General features: G+C 52.4%; 6 protein-coding genes across 6 annotated transcripts; 4 read left to right on the top strand and 2 right to left on the bottom strand.

The window, feature by feature from the left end:
* Positions 1-5,368: 5,368 nt before the first annotated feature.
* On the top strand, positions 5,369-8,331 carry N7539_008202 (uncharacterized protein; the record flags this gene model as incomplete). Its single annotated transcript, XM_056937802.1, has 4 exons — positions 5,369-5,739; positions 5,846-7,588; positions 7,653-7,734; positions 7,795-8,331. 4 exons carry the CDS (start codon positions 5,369-5,371, stop codon positions 8,329-8,331), a joined length of 2,733 nt encoding a protein of 910 aa, XP_056786894.1.
* A 1,261-nt stretch (positions 8,332-9,592) lies between these two features.
* Positions 9,593-11,668, top strand: N7539_008203 (MFS transporter; the record flags this gene model as incomplete). The annotated part of the gene is made up of 7 exons (XM_056937803.1): positions 9,593-9,685; positions 9,838-9,858; positions 9,956-10,013; positions 10,132-10,191; positions 10,282-10,662; positions 10,757-11,049; positions 11,156-11,668. The coding sequence occupies 7 exons, from the start codon at positions 9,593-9,595 to the stop codon at positions 11,666-11,668; spliced, it is 1,419 nt and encodes a 472-aa protein (XP_056786895.1).
* An 801-nt stretch (positions 11,669-12,469) lies between these two features.
* On the top strand, positions 12,470-14,058 carry N7539_008204 (URC4/urg3 family protein; the record flags this gene model as incomplete). The annotated part of the gene is made up of 4 exons (XM_056937804.1): positions 12,470-12,622; positions 12,688-13,057; positions 13,167-13,340; positions 13,418-14,058. 4 exons carry the CDS (start codon positions 12,470-12,472, stop codon positions 14,056-14,058), a joined length of 1,338 nt encoding a protein of 445 aa, XP_056786896.1.
* A 159-nt stretch (positions 14,059-14,217) lies between these two features.
* On the bottom strand, positions 14,218-15,996 carry N7539_008205 (aldehyde dehydrogenase; the record flags this gene model as incomplete). The annotated part of the gene is made up of 3 exons (XM_056937805.1): positions 14,218-15,673; positions 15,815-15,856; positions 15,926-15,996. The coding sequence occupies 3 exons, from the start codon at positions 15,994-15,996 to the stop codon at positions 14,218-14,220; spliced, it is 1,569 nt and encodes a 522-aa protein (XP_056786897.1).
* An 800-nt stretch (positions 15,997-16,796) lies between these two features.
* N7539_008206 (glycoside hydrolase family 71 protein) lies at positions 16,797-20,001 on the bottom strand (the record flags this gene model as incomplete). The annotated part of the gene is made up of 2 exons (XM_056937806.1): positions 16,797-18,559; positions 18,624-20,001. The coding sequence occupies 2 exons, from the start codon at positions 19,999-20,001 to the stop codon at positions 16,797-16,799; spliced, it is 3,141 nt and encodes a 1,046-aa protein (XP_056786898.1).
* Positions 20,002-21,219: 1,218 nt separating this feature from the next.
* N7539_008207 (uncharacterized protein) lies at positions 21,220-22,089 on the top strand (the record flags this gene model as incomplete). Its single annotated transcript, XM_056937807.1, has 1 exon — positions 21,220-22,089. One exon carries the CDS (start codon positions 21,220-21,222, stop codon positions 22,087-22,089), a length of 870 nt encoding a protein of 289 aa, XP_056786899.1.
* Positions 22,090-22,488: the final 399 nt, after the last annotated feature.

A 22,488-nucleotide genomic window follows, 5' to 3' on the forward strand; every position in this document is an offset into this window, starting at 1 on the left:
TGTCGATCGCTCTTGGGACAAAGAAGGTTATCGGCTTCGAGACGGAAGGTGCTGGGACCCACGGTAGTCTGCTATACATCGTTGCAAAGGGTGTTTGTGGCCAAGCCGACCGCCACAGAAATAGAATGTGGCAGAGGTGCGCTGCTGAAGTCATTTGCTCGCACAACGGGCAACGATCGCTAAGCCTGGACTCAAAACTGTGGGCGTTGAAGCATTAACAAAACAAGATTCTGCCCGCAATGGCGCTCAATTCTGCGAAGACTCTCCGTTATCCAAGGATCAAGACGATTCAAGAAGCTAGTGAGACCCTAGTGTCGATGAAGCTGGTTACTTGCAAGGTATTGCCTGTTGGTTACCATGTGGCGCTCCTTGCATTTTGCTCACGTCCACTTTGCGACGAACAGTTGATTCCAATTGCAAGGAAACAATATCTCAACCGAAACAGAGTCGAAAAAACTTGCCTCGAGATGGCTACTTCACCAGGATCATCAGGACCCAACATGCTGTCTGCTGCAATTATGGGTGTTTTCCTCTGCGGACCGAAAGCTGATTTTGTTCATGGTGGAACTTGTTTTGGCAATGAAAGCCAGGCCCGAGGAAGCTTTGGGGAATGCAGAACACTTCCAAGTTGTTGCTTTATCAACGAAAGACTTGACGAGTGTCACAGAAACGCTCCAGGTGAGATTCGTGGAGTCGTGATTGATCACGTGGACACAGCGTTGACCCAGACTGAACAGGATCATATTGAAGGCCTACAATTCCTTGTTCCAATCTCCAGATCCTCTGGCACTCATGAATTGCAGCGCTCGGTCGTGCAGAATACCAAAGAAAACAGAGGTTCAGGTTCACTTCGTCCAGGAAGCCGCTCGTATCCTGCTTCATGCTATGGAAACAGCTTACACCGTACATCGTGTTCATGAAGTCCGTCTTTCCCTGGAACCAGATCTGGACGGAAGTTTGACATAGCTACGATACAAGGTAGCTTTGATCAGAAGACCGCTGAAGCAGCTCTTAGGAGGGCCGTTTTGGGTCGCAGTCAAAGCCATTTTTCAAACCCTGTGACTCAAGCTCCGATCAAGTCTCCATGACCTTTAAAGCGGGCGGTTCTTGCACTAAACGAACACGACGGGACGAGGAACTACAGTCCCCACTTTCACTTTCCGCTGCAAAGCTACTAGTCCATTGCCAACCTTCGCCCAGCACGTGGAGTCGTCTTATTTACCCCAGCCTCCATCTGGTCCTCCGAGCCTGTTCCTGCGGGGCAGTTTCACTCGTGTAGCCGGAGGGTGAGAGAGAGCTCTTCGGCAGTCACAGTACAACCATTGCATCGGTGTGCTGGCCGACAATGAGTGTTGCAGACATCTGGCATGCATTAACGAGGAAGAAAAGTCCGCATCCTCACTCACATCACTCCCACAGCCGATCTTGATGTCTGCTAGCGACGCCACTCATAGTATGTGCCTCTATGAGCGAATTCGATTGGCCAAATGCCTCGTTGCGCCGATTCTACTATATTATGCCACAGCGTGGCTCATGCAAGAGTGGCATACCGACGATATCCACTTTCTGGAGGTGATGAACTAACTCGCTGGCAGGTTTGGCCTCTTCAGCCTTATTCAAGTACATTTGTTGGACGACCAGCATCGGAGTCTCTGGTACCATCTCAGCCTCCTACCAGCAGGCATCCTCATTTCATCCGGAACCCCGTTTTATTCAGGCCGGAGACTATGCTCCTGGAATTGACGTATCAAGCTCCCCTCTCAAGTCTTCAGCAACCGGCTGATCTTGTCCAGGCCACGAAGTTTTCCTCGCGGTATATAGATTACTCGATCAAACTTACCGGTTTATGAGCAAATCCTTCCAGACCATGATCCAAAAATGCCTCTACTGCGATTTTGGGCATGACGGCGATTTCACAAGCTCTTAGCCATAGGAGGCTTTCTGTTAGGATGTTATTGTGGGTCTTAAATATAAGGGGAAGTCATTTTGAGAGTCGCAGTTAGATAATAATGCACTGCATCTGAGGTTATAACGAGCTGAACCTGGCTTGATGGAAGAGGGAGATATATCCTGGCGGTGCTGAATGCCAGAAAAGGAATTGGAGCCAGTCACCTCACCAATGCAATTATTCAGACCCACATAGATGCGCTAGAATGCATTCTAGACTATTGCCATGTGTGTTCATGAACTTGATGTTGAATGATGCTCGGCAACATGTTCCGATCTCTAATGGTCGTATCTAAGTCATAGGGTTGTCCGACTGTAGTACGGAACGTTCCTCGACTGATGGATGGTAAAGCCAGTCAGAACCCAACCGCCTCGCAGGATAAGCCCGACGGAAAACGGGGAACTCTGTGGCCCGATCACTGGCACCTTCTGGAACCCAACCACTATCCCGATCTCCTTTTAGGGTTGGACCTTGGGTCCTTGGCCCTCCACTGATAATCCTACAAAGAGGAGATATATCCACCCGCCACTTTTTGTGATTGTCGCGCTACTGTAAATAGATTAAATACTAAATCCGCTTCGTGGGATAATACGTGGTCCGTGCAATACAGTAATCGTCCCTCCAGCTTATGTACAGTAACTCCACACCGTAAGACCAAAGTGTGAGACTAAGCGCGCTTGAGCCGCATCTTCGTATCAAGATACCGTAACAGATGGTACGAAGATACAGTACGCTTTCTCTCCTGCAGTGGTCACGTGGTGCAACGTTGACATAATCATCCGTCCCCCCCTTTCTTTGGCTCGAGCAACGGGTCGCGTGATCCTCTAGTCTGTGCCGGGAAGATCACTGACCAAGTGCCACGCTGGTTGAGGAGCGTTTGACTCAACTGGAACAATGGTGTCCTACTATCCTCGGTCCTGAAGCTTGGTGTTTATTAATACCTGCAGAGACTGAGGGGTTTCAGGAAGTAGAAGTCACTCGAACGGCGTTCAGTAAGAACTACAGTCTACAGTATTGGCATCCTAATGTTAAAGGTTCCAATGTCCAACAGTAGTAGAGTTGGCTTTTCTCTCCCGCTTAGTCGGTTTCGTGGAATAACTAGGTCAGTCGACAGGAGATTACCATTGCCCTTGACCCAATACTCATGTCAGAGCTCGGCAGAATGCCCCGCATTCCGCTGTCTCCGGTGTCACCGCTGTCACGTCGGACTCCGTCGTGCACCATTGCGCCGCTTCATGAGCCGTCCAACGTGCATCCGTTGACCTTCGAGCCGTCAACTGCGTGAAATGAGCGAAATGGTGCCGCAACTAGGTGATCCTACCCGGAGCGCTCTCTGGTAACGACGGTCGTGTTGAGACGGTTTCCCGATTCACGTTCTCGAGCATTGATCGATGGCGGCACTGCCCGACCTGAGCCAAGACCATGCTGAGTCATTTTGGACCCTGCATCGAGTACCACATCCGAAAACTCTGATAAGCTATTGTTGGTGCAACCATGATGCCATTGGGGCTTTGATTTGCTCTCCTGTCCAAAGGACACGGGGCAGGAACCGGCTTGACCAACATTTCAACTCGACCAGCCCGAGTGCGTTGGTGGTCACGTTACAGCCGTGTGCCGCCTTGACGTCTCGGGACGCCTTACAGGAAGAGGACCGTGGTCCGGGGGAACGGGCGGCGGAGGCTTGAAAGGCGAGTCATGATGACTGCGGGGGAAGGTGTCCCTGACTCCCTGGTCTCACTTACGGTAGTATACCGTAGCTGCACTCCTTAGCCTTAACTAAGGAGTCCGTCCACTACCTAGTGCCTTACTACCTACTGTTACCTACTACAACAGGTTAGGTAATGATGCGACCTTTCTCTAGTCGTACATGTACTTGCAGTAGTGTGGTATCCATGTGTTTATGCGGTCAGATCTCAGTCTTGCATACCAGTGCCAGAGGACGGGAGCTACCTCCGCGGACTACCACCATTTCATTGAGCCTCGTGCCTCGTGCCTCGATTTGCGGGGCCTTGGCTGGCGATCGAAAATAAGAGCACCTGTGAGGCCTGCCAAAGCATGAGGGATATCGTATGATGGTGATACTCTTGATGAGGAACTAGGGGGCAATGCAAGTGCAATCTTCCCGAGGACATTTCGTACTACCCTCCTGAGACTCTGAGAAGACATGTGCACGAGATCTCACACGAAGAGTTTCCCTTTTCGCCCGTGCCAAGACGCCCATAAACGCTCCGTCAGGGACACCCGTTGATGCCCCGCTCCTCTAAACCAATCACCCTTCCAGAGTGGTTCCTGAGCGGATCGGAAGCTCAGCCCCGCTGAGTCAGACGAGTCAGGCGTGGCCCCGTTGTGGGAAGGTTGTCTCGCCTCGTGTGGACTAATTTGGAACCCTCTGAAAGGGTCTGCCGAGAGGGTCCCTTTTTCTCCGAGCCACTTTGGGGTGGCCGCTAGTCCCATTTCAACCCTAGTGTGCTGACGCTAAACCCGACGAGGACGCCAGTTTAATCTCAATGGTGCATCTGGGACTTCGGCCCCCCTTACCCCACAGCTCCATTTTGGGTAAGACACCGCATGACCAGGTTCCGCGTTGCAGGAGAGAGTTTGGGGGCTCAGGGTCGTGGTTGCAAGGCTAAGCATTCAGGAGGTCCAGGAGGCTCGGTTGGCATCCGTTGCCAGACGAGAGTCTGCTCACTCATTCTGCTCGGTGGTAGACACTGGACACAAGAGATGGCGGAGGTGGATTTCCCCTTGATGTACACAACTGTGTACCTTTTGCCCCCCCCCCACTGAAGCATGGAGAACACACACACACACAAGTTGGCCAGTGAGCCGCATTGAATGTATTTGAACTCAGAACAACCAATTTGGGGGCCTGTCTTGTTCGTAGCTCCACCAGATAGGTTTCACGCTGTTGAGCCCCGCCGCCGCCAATTGGCGATTGTCCAGCAGCTCCGGTTCAATCGTTCGTAGAGCTGAAGATGGAGACTCGAATCATAAGCGTGACTGTCGCCAAGAACGCCGGTCTGGCCGAGGCTGACTGACCTTGCGCGCTTTTTTTTTTTTTTTAATTTTCAACTTTCCACCATTTGTTTCCCTCCCCCCCCCCCCGGATCGAACGGTGATTGAAATTCCGTATTTATTCGAGACGGAGCCGTGCGCTCGAGCCAGACTCTTTCTCTGGTTCTTTTTCCTTTCCTCTTGCCTCTCCTTTGTCTTTTCCTTCCATCTTTGCTCTCGTGTGTTTTGCTTTTGGTGAGGGAATTTCGCTCGTAGATGATATCGCTATCCGGGCTTCACTTGCAGACTTCGACGAACCCCCTCGTGCACACATTGCCCGGGCCGAGTCAAGAGCGGAGAGTGTTGCTCACAGCCTTCATTCTTTACCTTTCATGTCGGACTGATTCAATTTGATCCATTATTATCATGCGTCTCCCCAGCGACTCGTGGGCCATACCCGGCAATTCGGCCATCATGCTCGGAGAATCGCAGCCTCGGCCCAAGACCTACCTCAACTACTTTTGCTGCGTCTTGCCGGCGCGGGCCTGTGGAGCCGCATTCACTTGGGAGACTTCGCGAAAGTTTTGGTACAGCTTGTTGACCGTCTCTATCCTCAGCGCCAAAACACTGCACATTTACGCCCATGCCGACTCGATCAAGCTGCGCGACTTGATTCTGTGGGGTCCGACGTTCTTTGTGCAGGATCTCCTGTTCTTACTCTTCGCCTTTGCGCTCGCTCATAACTTTCAGCGCAAATGGTTTCGATATGTGACTGCGACTGCGACGATTGCCGGAGCGTGAGTGATTTCTTCGCAGCGGAAAAGCGAACCGCAACAGGCCTTTGTTTGGAAAGAAGCGGAGGACGAGGAAGAAGAAGTGGTCAATGCTGACGATTTTTGACAGACTTGCTCTCTCTACAATGTCCGCCGCAAACATCTCCTTCTTTTTCACTACCGGAGCCGAAATTCACTGGCGGCAAGCTGGAGGTTTCAACCGTGACCCAGCTTCGATCAACACCCTCATGACCGGCCTGACGGGTCTCGCCATCGTGGACACACTGTTCTTTGTGGGGGCAGCGCTGATGACCCCGTGGATCTACAACGGAGTGGATGCGATGATCTCCATTTGGGGCGCTACGATTAAGGCCATTGTGCAGCCGGTGGCTCCTTATGCCAAAGCCGGCCTTCGCAAGGTGCTCAACCGCTGGGGTAAAGGTCGCGATGTGTTTGAGAGGCTGAAGCTGTATGAAGCAGTGCCCCTGAGCGATTATGATGAGGCGGACGACAAGACGACCACGAGCGGGGCTCCCTTGTTGAACCATCCCTCTCAGGCCTTTGACAATCTCCGTCATCAAGGTGCCCACTGGGCTAGCAACGTCAACTGGAAGCTTTGGCTAACTCGCGCTCTGATCATCGTGCCAACGCTATATGTGTTCATTGTGCGCATATGTCGTCCTTCTATCTCCTCATATGGTTTCCTCTCGCAAACCGTCATCGTCACTCCCTTTGTCAGCGTTGCCGCCGAGAGCGCGCTGGCCAAGGCCTTCCCCGAGCGTGAACTGTACGGCAAGACTACAGCGTTGACCGCAGTGCCTGTATTTGACTGGGTCCCGAAAGGCAAATATCCCGGCTTCCGGGATTGGGAAGACCGATCTCGCTACTCTCACTACAACTCGACCGAGGACCCTCTGCACATCTCCAACTTGGATCTGGAGATCCTGGCCCCAATCAAGAAGGCACTGGACAGCGGCGATGTGAAGATCAAGCACATCTTTGTGTTCAAGATGGAAAGCACTCGGTACGATGTATTCCCACTGAGAAACAGCTCCTATCTCTGGAATCGCCTGGAGACCTCATACAAGGGAAACAAATTCCCCCACGACGTCCAGGATCGCTTGGTCAACTTGACTCGCACTGCGGAACGACTGACCGGACAATCATCCGGGTTCCACCGAAACGAGACGATCAAGCCCTACGGCGGGATCAACATGCACAACTCTTACACTGGCGGCACCTTCACGCTCAAGAGCATCGAGGCAACCACTTGCGGTGTGGAGCCCCTGGTTGTGGATTTCAACCACGAATATGAGCACCACATCTACCAACCGTGCATGCCGCATATCCTCGACATGCTGAGCACATTGACCAACAACAGTCACAGCAAGGACTTTACTCATTGGCCCTGGCGCCCCGCGTTCATGCAATCTATTACCGACACCTACGACCACCAGGATCGCCTCACTCCCGCGCTCGGATTCAAGCCCGAGAACATCGTCACTGTGGAATCGATTGACCAGGAACACGCCAACGACACCTCCTGGACGGCTGAAAAGTTCAATTTCTGGGGATACCCGGACTCGGCTCTCGCCAGCTACTTCAGGACGGCTATCGAAAAGGCTGAGCGCGATCACGAGCGTCTCTTCTTGACTCATTTGACCGGCATCACACACCACCCGTGGGATACCCCGGGTCACAAGTATGAGGAGTTGATTGGCCCGCAGAAGAACGTCTTTGGCGGTGGTAATGATGATTTGAACCGCTACCTCAACACTATCGGTGTGAACGACCGCTGGTTCGAGACTTTCCTGGATATTCTGGAGGAGACGGGTGTTGCCAATGAGACGCTCGTTGTTATGACAGGAGACCAGTAAGTCATCACCAAACCTCATTCTTGAAGCTGGCCTGGGAATCAGACTGATATGTATTGTTAGTGGTATCTCTCTGGTGGAAGACGGAAACGTCACTCCGTACGACAACCCTCTGGAAACCAATTTCCACGTGCCCTTGGTCTTTGTACGTTTCGTTCCTCTTTTCTACATGGTCCTAGCAGCCACTAACTCATGCCACCTCCAGGCCAATCCTCGTCTTCCCGTTCTCCAACTCAATGCCTCTGTCACCTCCATCCAGATTCTGCCCACCATCCTCGATCTCTTGAAGCACTCTGGCTCTCTGGACAAAAAGGGCAGCCGCGCTGTCAGCGACCTGTTGCCCATGTACGAGGGGCAATCTATTCTCCGACCCATCATTACACACAACGACCAGACGCCCTGGTATCAGTTCACGGTCATGAACACCGGTGGCTCCCTCGTCGCCATGCGAGCGGCTAATGCCCCGTACCGTCTCGTTGTCCCGCTTGTTCCCGAGGTGGAATTCCGATTCACCGACCTCAGCCGGGATCCCCGCGAGGTTCATCCCATCAAGGCCTTTGACTTTGAATCTCTTCAAAAGGCCGTCAAGGCCACTCATGGCGAAGAGACAGCCCAGTGGCTGCACGACGCCGCCCGGGCGGCTCAGTGGTGGGTGACCGACAACTGGCACCGCTACGAGTTCAATCCCTTGGCGCCCAAAAAGCCACACGAGTCGTGGCCCAGCTCTCACGATGGTCACTAATTTTTTAAAATCATTTGCATTCGGACTCTATGGGCTGGCAATCATCTTACGACTCCTCTTTTGTGTGCTTGCCTCTTTTGTTCTTCTTTCCATATCTCCTGCTTTGCTTTTCTTCTTCTCTTACATATACCACTCACTTGCTTCTCTTCGATCGACCACTTCTGGATCCTGTTTGGAGGACCTATTTTTCATCAGCATGGGCGCACGGTACGCACTCTCCATACTTTCCTTCTTTGCTTTTTTTTATTTCCACTTCTTCCAATTATTTCTAGGGACCCTGTCCCATCTTCGCTTCATCACTGTACATATTTTCCTCATCCCATTGCATACCTCTGGCGTGGCTTGTCCTTCTTATCAAAATGAACGACTTGATTCTCGTGTCTGATTCGGCGCCTCTCGGGTACTTCCACTTTTGTGTATGACAATCACCAATGTCTGTCAATTGGGCTCCGATGTATTCCCCCTTGCAGATATTTAAATTGATGGGTCTGAAGCTCTTGTGATTTGTCGGCTGCTACGCATGACGGACGGGATCCTCCCCTCCATTGGCGATCGACCGGGAAAGCTCGCTGCCGCAAGTTGGTGTAACATCATCGCGAAAAGGGCTCTGATCAGCCTCACGGTCGAAGTGTTTCTTCTAAGCCTGGGTCAACACTTCCTCCCAGCCTTTTCTCTGGGGTTTGAACATTACTCTCCTCCCACACACATCAGTATCGTCATCAATCTCTTCCAATTGATACCCTTGCATTACCACACAGCTCGGCAGCCACTAGGATCGGGGAGGTCGATCGACTCTATTGATTCCATGGCCTCGAGACCGAGTCAGGACCGACGAACTACTCCAGCCTAAAAAGGGATCCCGACCGGACTAGACCCGATCCAGCCAGAATCAGGCAGAACCTCAGGCCGCCAGGCCGCCAAGTGATGCAAACCTCGTCCTCGGGAGTCCACGTCCCCCAAAACCCGAAACCCTCCCAGGTGGTTCCGTTGTCATCCATTTTTGACGGAAATCCAGACCACCAGTCCTTCCTTTTGTCTTTGCTTTCAGCCTGTTGCCAGGGTGTCGTCGCTACAATACACCTGCAGCTTTTGTCACGAGCTCTGTACTTGCACAATTCTCTCTGACAACACAGTCATTGAACAATTCATACGAGATATCTCTGTCGTTCGCGCAAGATATGATCCTGCGGCCTGCCTGGAGCACTCCCGCAAAGTTAATCATCGAGTCTGGCATTGCTTCCGTCTGCAGTTTCCGGGAAAGATGGAGTGTGGCGGCAAGCGCTGGCAATGGCTGAGTAAAGTTCGGTCGTCCGAGACTTTTATAGTCATTGTGGTGTCTATTGCTATTTTCACTGTATGTCGCAAACCTCGTATTACTAATTTGTTCCTTGTCTCCACCGGTGTGTCGGCGAGTTTGATATCTTGGTGTTGCTTGTGTTGTGAGGACGGTTTCACTGGAATGGATATGGAATCCATGGATTGCTGACCAATTGTTCAACGTTTTAGGATGTCTTTATCTATGGAATGGTATGTAATCGATCTGAGGATGGTTCAAGTGGATCTGTCCAATGCAATGATCGCTGGCGCTTCTTCGAACTGAGGGTGGCTGACTTGATCATCGCAGATTGTACCGATCGTCCCCATTGCCTTGGTCGATCGTGCCGGGGCTCGGCCCGAAGACGGTAACTGCTCCCTGTTCACGATCTACGCTAGGCTTCTGGATCCTGGCTCTCCGTCTGATCCCTGGACATGCTTATCTGGACTCAACCTGGACTAACCCTATCAATTGCCTCGCGACAGCTCAAAAATGGGTCTCCGTGTTACTAGCCGTCTACGGTGCTTCTCTTCTCGTAGGCTCACGTGAGTTCATCCTCCTTCTTACTCGGACTACTCTCTCCATGTCCCTGTCTTATCCACCTCTGAGGCCATCAAAGCTAATATTTTCCATAGCCTTATTTGGCTGGTTCGCCGACCATAGCCGGGCGCGGCAACTTCCTTTTATCGTGGGCCTGGTCGCCCTGGGTGCATCAACGCTACTATTCGTCGTGGGTCGCTCCCTGCCCGCACTGATCATTGCCAGAGGGTTGCAAGGCTTCTCAGCTGCCGCGGTCTGGGTCGTGGGTCTGGCCATCGTCGCCGATAATGTACCCGAGAATCGCGTCGCCGAAGCCATGGGTCAGACGACCATTGCGTTGACTTGGGGGTCGCTGCTTGGTCCCACGATTGGAGGTTTCATGTTTGAAAAGTTTGGGTACTATGCGACGTTCGCGGTGCCGGCCGTCTTGATCTTGATAGATGTGGGCTTGCGATTTGCCATGGTGGAGCGAACAGGTATGAAGTCGAACGACACCTGCGAGCCATTTTTCGTGTGCGAATTTGTACGAGGGGAAGACCAAAAGGAAAGCTGACAAAGCTCCGCACCCAGGCGATACCAGTGATAAAGCTGGAAAACCAAGTGTCTGCGATGGGAATGAAACTGCCTATGGCACCTTTTCTTCACCCGAGAGTGGACAATCAGAATGCGAATCGGCGTCCTCCGACGAAGAATCACTGAGTGACCGGAGACGGCTGATCCGGTCGTCAAATCCAAGCATCGAACCGCCTCGTTTCCATCGTGAACGCCAGGCGACCATCTTCGATCTCCTTACGTCTTCGCGTCTACCTCTTGCCATTTCGGCTGCCATGATGACTTCTATATTATTCTCTGCGTTGGAGACTGTAAGTTTTCACCATTGATCAAGTCCCGTGCCAGATCACGCTGGCGTGCGTCGGCGGGCAATTCTCTTCCCATACGACGCAATGCCTAACCAGGACAAAATTACAGACCCTCCCCCTCTTCGTCATGAAAACCTTCCACTGGTCCTCCAGCGGTGCCGGCCTGATCTTCGTCGTTGGTGCGCTCCCCAGTGCCGGCGGCGTCTACATCGGCAAAGCCATCAACCGCACCGGCGCCCGCATCCCCTACGTCTGTGGCTTTCTCCTCGCCGCTGTGTGCTGGATCTCCCTCCGCTTCGTGGGACAGAAGCGCCTCTTTGAGATCATCCTCCTCGTCATCCTTCTCTTCCTGCAAGGTTTCTGTATCGCGGCCATTGAAATCACCGCTACCACCGAGGTGTCTCAGGCGGCGAGTAAATTCGAAGCTCGGTACCCGGGCGCCTTTGGCGACACGAGTCCCGTGGGACAGAGTTATGGGTTGTTTAATATGGCATTTGCTACAGGTCAGCTGGTGGGACCGGTGATAGCGGGTGGAATTCGAGTGTCGGCGGGGTGGAAGATGATGACGCTTGTTTTGGGGGGGGATGTGTGCTTTGGCGGCGGTGGTGTTGGGGGCGTTTAGTGGGCCGGTTGCTGGGGAGGAGGCGGAGCAGGAGGAACAGGAGGGTAATGAGTGATTTCGGAGGAGGAAGCAGGTCGGATATTGTATAACAAAAAGGGGGTTGGAATTCGACTCCGAGGCGGACGCTCGATATGATACCATTCTCACCTGTACATCCAGAAGTGCGGTGTACTGTACTATTACTGCCCATCGCCATACTCGATTAATGCATCGCACAGTCTCCCATCGTTGAACTCGGCATGAAATCGGATGCTCCGTCAAACAAAAACAAGCAGAAACCCCCCCCAAACAAAAAGAACACCAAATTCATAGCACACTTTCTCCTCCCCAACCTCCCAAAGACAAACCAGCCGTGAACTACTCCTTGTATCAGCGGGCGAGTTGGTCCAAATCAGCCCTACACGCCCGGTCCGATAAAACAAAGCGGAGCCCTCGTGCGGGGAGTTGGACCTCCGAGGGGTTGATCTCGACTTACCATTCTTCTCTTTTCTTTTCTTTTTGTTTTCAATTGGAATTCCTTCGGTTCATGCTTTCTGATCTGGTCTTCTCTTCTATATTCCACATTCTCGGATTGTGAGAGAGCGTGTCTGTCAACGGACTTGCACACTCACTATCGAGCAACAAGCTCTCCAGCTCCCAAGCCAAGCTTCTTTCTTATCGGCCCAAGCTCCTCATCTCATCCATCCAGACTAAACAGCCCCCCCCCCCCCCCCCGTCGGGTTCAAGTCGAGAGTTCAGATCGCAGAAACCAGAATCAAGCACCCCTGCCAAAAAAAGAAAACATTGGAACAAGCGACAACAATGAGCGACATTGAATATCTCAAGAGTCTCGACGCAGTTCGCGAGAGAGCGCATCTTGTCCTGGGCGCGGCGGAAAAGAACGAACTTTTGCACTTTGCCTACGATGCTTCGAAGATGAGTGATGTTGCTGATTTCGTGGAGGGTGTTATCTCGGTAGGTTCTCGTCGACGGTATATTGTTCCAAACGCACAATCTCTCATCTGACACCCGGACCACAGCGCGACTTTGGCCCCAGCGCCTACGACCAGATCCCGCCTCACGGCCGCTGGCAACACTTTGAAGTGGGCGACGTCCCCCGCATCACTCAGCTGATCTCACGCTGGGAGGGCCAAGGCTGGGATCCCTTGGAAGTGACGCGTCGTCTGATCGATCTGTTCTTTGTGGCGGTTCTGCTGGATGCGGGCGCGGGCGATGTGTGGAAGTTTACGGAGCGTGCGCTGGGAGGGACGGGGCTGGGTACCGGGCGGGGCCAGGCGTATGGTCGGAGTGAGGGGATTGCGGTTGCGGCGTTGTATATGTTTCGGGCGGGGGCGTTTGCGAGTCGTGTGGGGGCAGATGCGGGCGATGTGGGGGGTGAGGTTGTGGATGGTGAGTTTTGAGATGGGCACATCTACGTTGCGAGAATGCGAAGGGGTGTCTTGAGATGTAGGGGAGACTATGGATTGCATGGCTAATGCAAGGACTGCGGCACGGATAGGTCATGCATTGATGGCTCTCGACACTGCCATATTCGAGAAACACTTTCAAATCACACGAGAGAATCTTCTCGTTGGAGCTGCATCTCGAGTCGAGCTGTTGAAGAGAGTGGGGAAATCGCTTCTTGACCATCCCGAATATTTCGGTCAATATGGTAGACCGGGTCACCTCGTCGGTAGGCAGCGCTATTCACGATCTCAAAAGCCTCAGACACACACCTCATCACAAGGAACACTCTCTGATGATCAATAGATTACCTCGTCCAACAAGCCGGCCCAGAAAAACAGCTCGACTTCACCATGCTCTGGGGAATCCTCCAGGAAACCCTTCTCCCAGCGTGGCCCAGCAACCGCACCCGTATCGCAAACGTCCCCATCGGAGACGCCTGGCCCCTCCAGATCCTTTCCAAGATCAACCCCAGCTCGACCTCTGCGTCCCAAACGCAGCACATCGCTCCCTTCCATAAACTCACCCAATGGCTCGCCTACTCCCTCACAGTCCCCTTCATGCGCGTCCTCGGCATGCACTGGAAGAATCTCGAAAAGGGCACCGGATTGCCAGAGTACCGCAACGGGGGCCTCTTCGTCGACCTGGGTGTCCTTTCATTAAAGGCCGAAGCGTTGAAGACGGGCCTGGCGTCCTCGGGAAGTGATCTTCCGAGCTTCGAGGCCACGAGCGATGTGATTGTCGAATGGAGGGCAATGACAGTCGCGCTATTGGATAAATTACACGGGTTGATTGGGGAGAGGTTTGCGAAGCAGGGCGTGACATTGAGTATGCCGCAGATGTTGGAGGCGGGATCGTGGAAGGCAGGTCGTGAGTTGGCGGCCAAGTTTAGGCCGGAGACAAAGTCAAGTCCGATTTTGATTGACGGAGACGGAACTTTGTTCTGATTCCTGGGAAGGAGTTTAGCTAGGCGAGGTATAGAGTGTGATGCGTCACTTGCCGAGGGAATGACATTTTTCGGGGTTATTCTTATATGAACATCTACAAATCCCGTGATCCTGACTATTTCACCAGGCACATAAGTGGGATTGGGGTTTCTCCCCATCTCAGCCATATCGTATATCCTCACCCTTCTCCCCAAACCAGTCATCCATGCTGCGCGACGTCTCAGCCGGAGCATAATTGATGATCGTGCTCTTCGTAGTCGTATACGCATGGTAGGCATCCACCCCATTCTCGCTTCCCACGCCACTCGCAGCCTTGGCACCTCCCCACGGACTACTCGGATCGTTGCGATGATGCGTATTCACCCAGACAATGCCCGCCTCGATCTGCTCAGAGACCCGGAACGCCCGAGACAGATCTTTGGTCCAGATACTCGTTCCGAGACCGAACTCGGTATCATTGGCCAGGGCAATAGCCTCGGTTTCGTCCCCGAAGCCAACAACCACGATCACTGGACCGAACGCTTCTTCACGCCAGATGGATGTCTCGGTGATACTTTTGCTGCCGTTGCCGGAGACGAGAATCGTAGGCTCGTAGAAGTAGCCCTTGGAAAAGTCGGTGTCGTCGAGCGGACTTGTTCCGGTCATGCGCTTTGCTCCCGTGAGAGCGGTGGCCTTGTCGGTTGCCAGCGATGTCTGGACTAGATGCTCGACGTGGAGGAGCTGCTTTTGAGAGACTAGTGGACCCATGACTGAGTTCGGGTTGGACGGGCTTCCCATTCTCTTGGTGATTGATTTGAGTTTGGATTGTAGCTTTTGCAGGACTTGTTCTTGGATCTTGTGATCCACGATGATCCTGGTACTCGCAATGCATGTCTGTCCGCTGGCGATGAAACTCCCAAACGCGATGCCATTCACCGCCACGTCAATGTCGGCGTCGTCAAAGACCACCAGGGGCGCCTTCCCACCTAGTTCGGCCGTATAAGCGGCCAGATTGCCGCCCGCAATAGAGCCAATCGCTCGTCCGGCAACCGTTCCGCCCGTCACGTCGACTTTCCGAACACGAGGATGCGAGACCAGCGCTTTACCCGTCGTCGCGCCCAAGCCGGGCAGAACGCTCAATACACCTGATGGAATACCTGCCTGCGCCAGGATCTTCCCCAGGAGAATGGACGTTAAGGGAGTCAATTCGCTGGGCTTGATGATCACACTGTTCCCTGCTGCGAGAGCAGGGGCCAATTTCTTGACGGCAATGAGGAGCGGGTGATTGAACGGAGTGATTTGCACTATAACGCCGAGTGGGACACGGTCGATGAAATTGTGCAATTGGCCCACGGTCGGGAGCACGGAGCGCTCTTCGACTCGGAGGAGAGAGGCGTAGTACTTGAACCAGCGCACGAGCGATGGGACCTGGGCTTGCATCTCTTTGATGACGCGGCCGGTCTGTTGCACTTCAAGTCTGATCAGCTCGGGGAGTGACTCCGCGAGGAGAGAGCCGCATTTGTCGAGGATGTCGGCCCGGTGATGGCGGCTGGCTCGAGACCAGATGCCGGATGTGTATGCGCTGTGGGCTGCAGTGACGGCGGTCTCGACGTCTTGTACCGAGGCGGCATGGCAGCTGGTGAAAGCAGAAGACAAAACACGGTAAGAATGTGCGTATTGAGGTATGAGTGAGAGTCACGCTGCGCTTGTGATCCCTGGATCCTTCGCGAGGGCCGTAGGATTCAAAGCCGCGTGTGTAGGGCTGTATGACACTTACTACGCAAACACCTCGCCGGTTGCCGGATCCTCAATTGATAATCTGCGAAGCCATAGTGAGCAATCGACTCACAGCCGGCTCGACGATGAGACTTGATTCACTTTCACTTACAGCTCTGCTTGTCCTGGCTTCTCTTCCCCGGCCACCCACAGATCGTAGATCGGGAGCGAGTCAGTCGTCATCGGGGGCTCTAGTCAATTGAGCTTCTTGCTATGCTGCTCCAGTTGCAATGTATCACAGTTCTTCAAGTTGAGCGTTGTCAAGTCCGAGAAGACTTCCGGGGAAGCAGTTTATCTCTGGAGGGGTCTCGTGTCTGCGTTTGCGGAGGCGCTTATCTCGCAGCGGGTGAGCGGGGCTTGGGCGCGCAGTCGCCGTAGAATGAGGAGTTCTGGGAGTAGTAGCCATTCCATGAAAGCTGTCTCATATGTTCGACTATATCGGCGGGGCTATGAGACACAGCCATTCGGTAGGGACCTATCTCAAGCAAGACGACCGTTAAGGACTTCAATTGTAGGTCAAGGCCACACCGGAATGTACATTGTTGTTGCTGGACTAGATGACCATGTGCCGCAATGAGCCCCGACGTCACCCGCTCAACGGCCGACTACAGTTTTATGCGACTGCCGTACTTGAACGCCACACATTTGGACGTACTTAATAGTGAATGTCAGCGTTCTCAAGAAGACCTGAAGCTCCGTGCTCATTGCCACTCAGTGTGTTCCTTGAACAATATCCAAGTCGACTTGCGGATTCAAAATTGCTACCCATAGGTAGGTGGTGCCTTTTATACATTGAAGCATATTGTCTCAAAAGAGGGTTCGAACACATCTCCAGCTCGTCAAAATCTCCATTCAACTACAGTCCCAGGAATGACTCAGTATCTCTGGAGCGTAGGTCACGCTCGAACTTGGGGCGTTCTATTCTCTATCCAAAATGATGATACTGGTACAAATATCGGCCTGCCGTTTGCTTGCCTTGGATGTCATGCTTCACTTCTCGCGCACTTCTTGGTCACCTTCGAGACAAGATCCATCTTTTCCTTGAACAGCTTCCCGAAAGACGTTGCTTTCTCGGCTGTCATACCGCGCCGCGTGGCTGCAAGATCCTTATACGTAGCGCTTCCCAAAGATCCATCCGCCTGCTTGCCCGCTATCTTTGCTCCATTTGCACCCAGCTGGAAATCAAGCAGCATACCGAGAATTGCAACAGGAGCACTTGCAGGATCTTCAATGATTGACATGACTCCCAGAGCCTCGTTCCCAAGTGTTGCTGTGAAAGAGACGACCGCAACGACGGTCTCTGCCACTGGGCCCAATTCGGCAACGGGTCCCAGGAAAGGAAGCGCCATGCACACAGCGCCAATGATCTCCAAGATTTTGGCTTTTTTCTTTTCTTCCGCGACTTGCTCCCCGATGTCAATCACACTCTGCATGCGATTGACCATTTCTGCGATCGTGAATATCGCCGTTGAAAGGGTCTGCACGACATCGTCGATCACGCCATCGAAGCCACCGGAAGCGATTTCCAGTTGAGCGACCATGATGTCGGTTTGAATGGTTGGGATCTGCGGAGCAGCCGCTCTCATACTCTCTCGAGGATCGCTGATGTTCATGTGCTCGGCTCGATTGGGATATCCGTCATAATAAACGTGCTGTACATGAGAGGTTCCACCGGGAGGAGGGTGCTTGGGGTCTTCACCTGGATCGTAACTTCCCGTAAGCTGTGTCACTGGCAGAGGCCCGTAGTAATAAGTCGCTGGTAAGAGCAAGCCGCCATCGACCGTCACCCAGTCTGGCTGAATTGCATAATCCTTCAACAATGTGGCATTGAAGCCTTCCGCGTCCTTGAGTTTGAAGTAGATGACGTGCGAGACATCTTCACCCGCAATGTACTCGACCGGGCATGCTGTCCACGACGTAATCGCATCTCGATGTACGACATCCTTGCTCCAGTAACAGTCAAAGAACTTATTGCCGGGCCCCGGTTCGCTGAAAGCAAGACCGTCGTCCATCATGGTCTGAAGCTTACTTTGAGTAAGCTGCTCCATATAGGTGATGTAATTTTTGAAATCGTCGTCATAGTCTTTGGTATCAGCGATTTTCGTGTAGTTCTCCATGACTGAGTCTAGCTCTCCGCTCAAAGCACCCAGCATATAGTAACTGACACAGAAGGGAGCGTACAGGTTCGCATCCTTCTCGAGATCTGATTGCAACTTCTCCACGGAGTTGTAGCTGATGCTATAATCGCAGGGAAGTTCGTCGCCACAGTTCTCGTCACTGTCAACGCTCCCACATGGGGAGCCACTAGAGTCACTCAGGCATGTTGGTCCCGGGCAGTAGTCTCTTGTGCAAGCAAATTCGCAAAGACCATTATCCTCAAAGTCCGGTGCCCAAACAAGCGCAGGGGCATTCTGCGTGGGAGGTTTGTTCAAGGGACCTGTCGCGGTACAGGTACAGTTGTAGATGGGACAATAACCAAAGTTGCAAGCAAAACTGCATAAGCCGGCGAGTTCTCCTTCTCCAGTCCCACTTACGCAGGTGTCCGGCGTGAATGGAGAGATTGTGGGGATGGTCAATGGAGCTGGAACTGTGCCGCATGCGCCCGGGGGGCAATAGCCATATTCACAAGTGAATGCACAGAGTCCAGCGTAATTTGCATCCAGGCCACGTGCGGGATAACCATTGACACCGGTAGTTGGAGGTAGTTTTGGGTGAGGTCCCAGCTTGGTGCACACACACGCGCCAACTGGACAGTATCCAAGACTGCAAGCAAACTCGCAAAGGCCCATGAAGTTGCCTTTTCCCCCAACCCTTGACACAAACCTCATCCGCAAGATCCGCAGATTGTTCTATGTACCACTCTCCAAGGGCAGTGCCAACATGTGCGTTCCAGTTCTCGACTTTGTCTCCCACTGCGCATGAACTGCTGATATCCTCTCCTCGAAAAGTGATCACGCCGCTGGCGGGAGTCGTCACGCTGATGACTACGGGCCCAGAATAACCTATGAAAGAGACACTGCCGTGGTAGAGACCGACGTCACCGCTTGGGATGTCTGTCCATGTGGCCCCGAGATCCACGCCACCCACAGTCACAGTGATATCGGACGGCTGGGACACAACAGCCGAGAAGAATATTTTGTCTTGTACCATATCGTGAGCTCGATATTCCAGTTGCAGCTGAGAGGCTGTGTTGCCTGTGGTACCACCATCTGCACATGCCCCCGCGGGGTTCAACCGGTACCAACCAACAAGAGTTTCCGCACCGGTATTGGTTTTGTTGTTCCGATACATCTCGGTCAAGAAAGGTAGGAGCTCTAGCCAGCCGATGTGCTCGATGGATGCTGCGTAGTTGTACGGGGCTTCACCAGTACTAAAGGCGGTATAGATCGGATCGTCCACTGGATGACGCTCATCGGGGTTTGGCCCGATGTAGTGACTCTCACCAAAGTCGTTCCACGAGATGATTTCGATGAATTCGGGAGCTAGGTAAAGGGCCTGCTGCCATCGTGTATGCCAGAGATCATCACCTCGCCAGAGCCAGTTCTTGCTGTATCCGGGCATGTTTGTGAAGAACCATGGTGAGACTGGCATCATATAGGGCTTGCCCTCCAGATATTGTATATAGGAGGCATCGACATAAGTGTCCATGGCATTTGGCCCGTTCGGCCACGCCGCCCAGTTGAAGAGACCATCTGCAACGCCGGCCGCTAGTGCCACGGCAGCCTTGGCCCCAACAGAAGACCAATCTGGAATAAAGAAAATCTCAATGTTGGCTTTGATAGTGATCCAGTCCATGGCACTTCCGGGCCCTTCAAACGTAGAGACCAATGCTTTCCCTTCGTGGCGGTAGTATGCATCATGAGACGTATACCTTTGCAGAAGACTCAGGACGGTATCTTGGTCCCATGCCCCATTGCCCGCGTAATCAAATGAGAAGAAAAGGCCAACACCATGCTCTTTTGCTTTTATGAAAATAGGATCCAGTGAGTAATTATCAATGTCTCCTGCTGCCATGTTCAAAGCAAAGGCATCGATACGGGCTGTTTTCGCAGCCTGAAATTCGGGTTCCCAATCTTGATCTGTGTAGTGAAGTGCGTTCGAGACCATGAAATGAGCGAACACGGCACGTGAGTGCGCGTGACCGAAGGTCATGCATAACACAAGAAGAACGGCGATCAAGGAGGGCATTGTTCAGGGTCGAGAAAGTCCCAATCATGAACACAAAGTGACAGGAATTCGAGTATTGGCAAGAATGATTCGAAACTCTTATATTACGAACAGCAGAGGCAATCGGGGGCAGGGAGGCAAAAGATCAAACCTGCCTCATGGGATCTTCCACAGTGTGCCCCTACTCTCTGGGTGGCTCGTAAGAATTGAATATTTGTTGTAATTTTCTCCGGCTTTTTATCCTTCTTGTTTTTTTCTTCACCCAAAATTGCCCATAAGCGATGTTGAGAAGTGTTTTCTGTCAGGGGCATTTAGGCGCAGTCCTCGCTCCAACCATTACAAGCATATATGACTATCGTGTTACCAAAGGCCGAGCTTGACACGGCCGAACCATCGACCTCTCGTTTCCGAATTACAAAACGCCCAGGGGTGATCCTGAACTTCTAGACTTACGACCTTTCTCCACCGTCGTTACGCCACTAGAGTAAGATGGTGTCTTTCATCCGGTGAATCCCTTGAGGTGTGATCCGAGATAAGTTCTGGGGTCTGTGGCAAAGACTGTCTTTTGAACGCACGAGGACTCAAGCGCTTTGTGTTCGCTCGGCGGCTGATTGGCACAAAGATCAGACTGCCAAGATCGTCCGGAGATGAGCTGTGCGTTAGCTGCATATCGAGACAAGCCACGCCGGTAAAGCTTCGGCATGCGGTCCGTGTATTGGAATCAAGATAGGTACGGTCGCCAAGGCCATCTGTCATCTAAAGCACATTGTTGAGTCGCGAAAAGCACGGCTAGGCTACTATGTACATAGGCACAAGTAGACCGGGATCCACATCTCTAGCAGGGACTTGGATAGATGCTCGAGACCCCACCGGTCAGACCAATATTCGGTCCATGCTGAGCGTCAAATGGTCAATACAGCTGGTTTACAAGATCCTTTTTTTGTCGCGTTCGGAAAGTCATCAGTTGAGAGCGGACTTTTGGTCCATTTCGAGAATGATGTTGAAGTAGATCTTGAACAAGATCCCCCCCCCCCCCCCCCCCCCCATTTCCCCATATCTCTCCGTCTCCGGGACCGGGACCTGCTCATTCTGCTCATCCGACTCTTGGGTGCGCGAGCTTTGCGTCAATTTCATTTGATCAGCTTCCCTTACGTGCGGCTAGGCTTGTTCGTTATTCACTGCATCGCCGTTCTTCCAGCTTATGAAACCTGAGTCGTACTTGGCCCCCTCGTCGCCAACATGAGAATCGTGACCATTCTGCTCTACGCCTTGGCGTGGTTCTTCCACCTTGGAAATGCCTCCAAGCTGGCTACTCCAGCCGAAATGCTAGCCATGTACAACGCTTATGCCTTGGACTTTGCAAAAAATGGAGCACAGCGAACGATAGGACCGGCTCTGAGCGGAACTGAGATGGCAAATTTTGGAACCTTTGCGTCCCGTGTCTACGTCAATGTGAGATTTCCTAAGAAGGGGATCTTCCTGAGCAGCGATCCGAAATTCAACAGAGCCAATGTCGACGAGATCACAAAATATCTTCCCAGGCGGCCAAAGTACTCGGTTGAGCAACTACTGGGAAAAGAACTTACGAAGATGAAAATGGCACATTATCAAGTACTTGCCCTGGTCAACGATGTTGTCTACAGGGCTTCAAGTTCCTCAACGTCTTCGATCACAGAGAAGCTGGGTGTTTATCTCCCCGAGTACAAGTACGCGTCAGCCGGCATTATTGGAGCTCGACAGCAAGAGATATTTTCCCAAGGTTTACAAAAGCTCTTTCAAAACGAGTTTTCGAAAGCAAAATTGGAGTCAGAGAAGATCAAGGTCCCGGGAACAGATCTTGAGTACGACTACGTGAGTTGGAAGAAGACTCTGGCTTCAAGTGGTGTTCCTCAGGCAGATGTTGTTCGCTGGTACAGCAAAGATGTTTGGGAAAAAACGACAGATAATGATGTGAGACTTCTGCGCGATCATCGAGTAGTCACTGCTGCAATCACCTGGAATTTGGGCTCGTTGGACTCGGTCGGTTCTTGCACGGCTTTTACCAAGAACTTTTTGCCGTGGTACAAGTCCGGAACGTCTCAGTGGTGCCCGAGGGTGTTCGGCTGTTGAACGTGACTTCTGTGGTCTAGTTACATTCCAAGACGTTGACCTCGAATTGAATACTGAGTCACGGGCCATTGGGGAGAAGCTGATTCCCGATGCATTGACCGAAATGATCATCCTGAGAAATTCCTAGTCCTACGACAATGAAAGTTCAGTGTTAGGCAGAAGATCCTGTAAAAGAGAAATTGAGAAGAGAATCTGCAGGTGAGGAAGCTCAGCGGAGATTTGGTAAAGCGCTATGTGATCAATTGATAGATCTTATTGCCATGTGCAATGAAGCAAAGAGACAACTACTCGATACCAGGCTGTTTTTGCTCAATTTTCCAGTCGATCATCATCTTGATTGGTCTACACAGAATTGAGATATGTCCCATTCTCATCTATGAAGATGCTCTCGTTGAACGT

This window comes from Penicillium diatomitis (assembly GCF_028827545.1).
Source record: "Penicillium diatomitis strain IBT 30728 chromosome Unknown utg000012l_segment0_segment0, whole genome shotgun sequence".
NCBI classification, from domain to species: domain Eukaryota; kingdom Fungi; phylum Ascomycota; class Eurotiomycetes; order Eurotiales; family Aspergillaceae; genus Penicillium; species Penicillium diatomitis.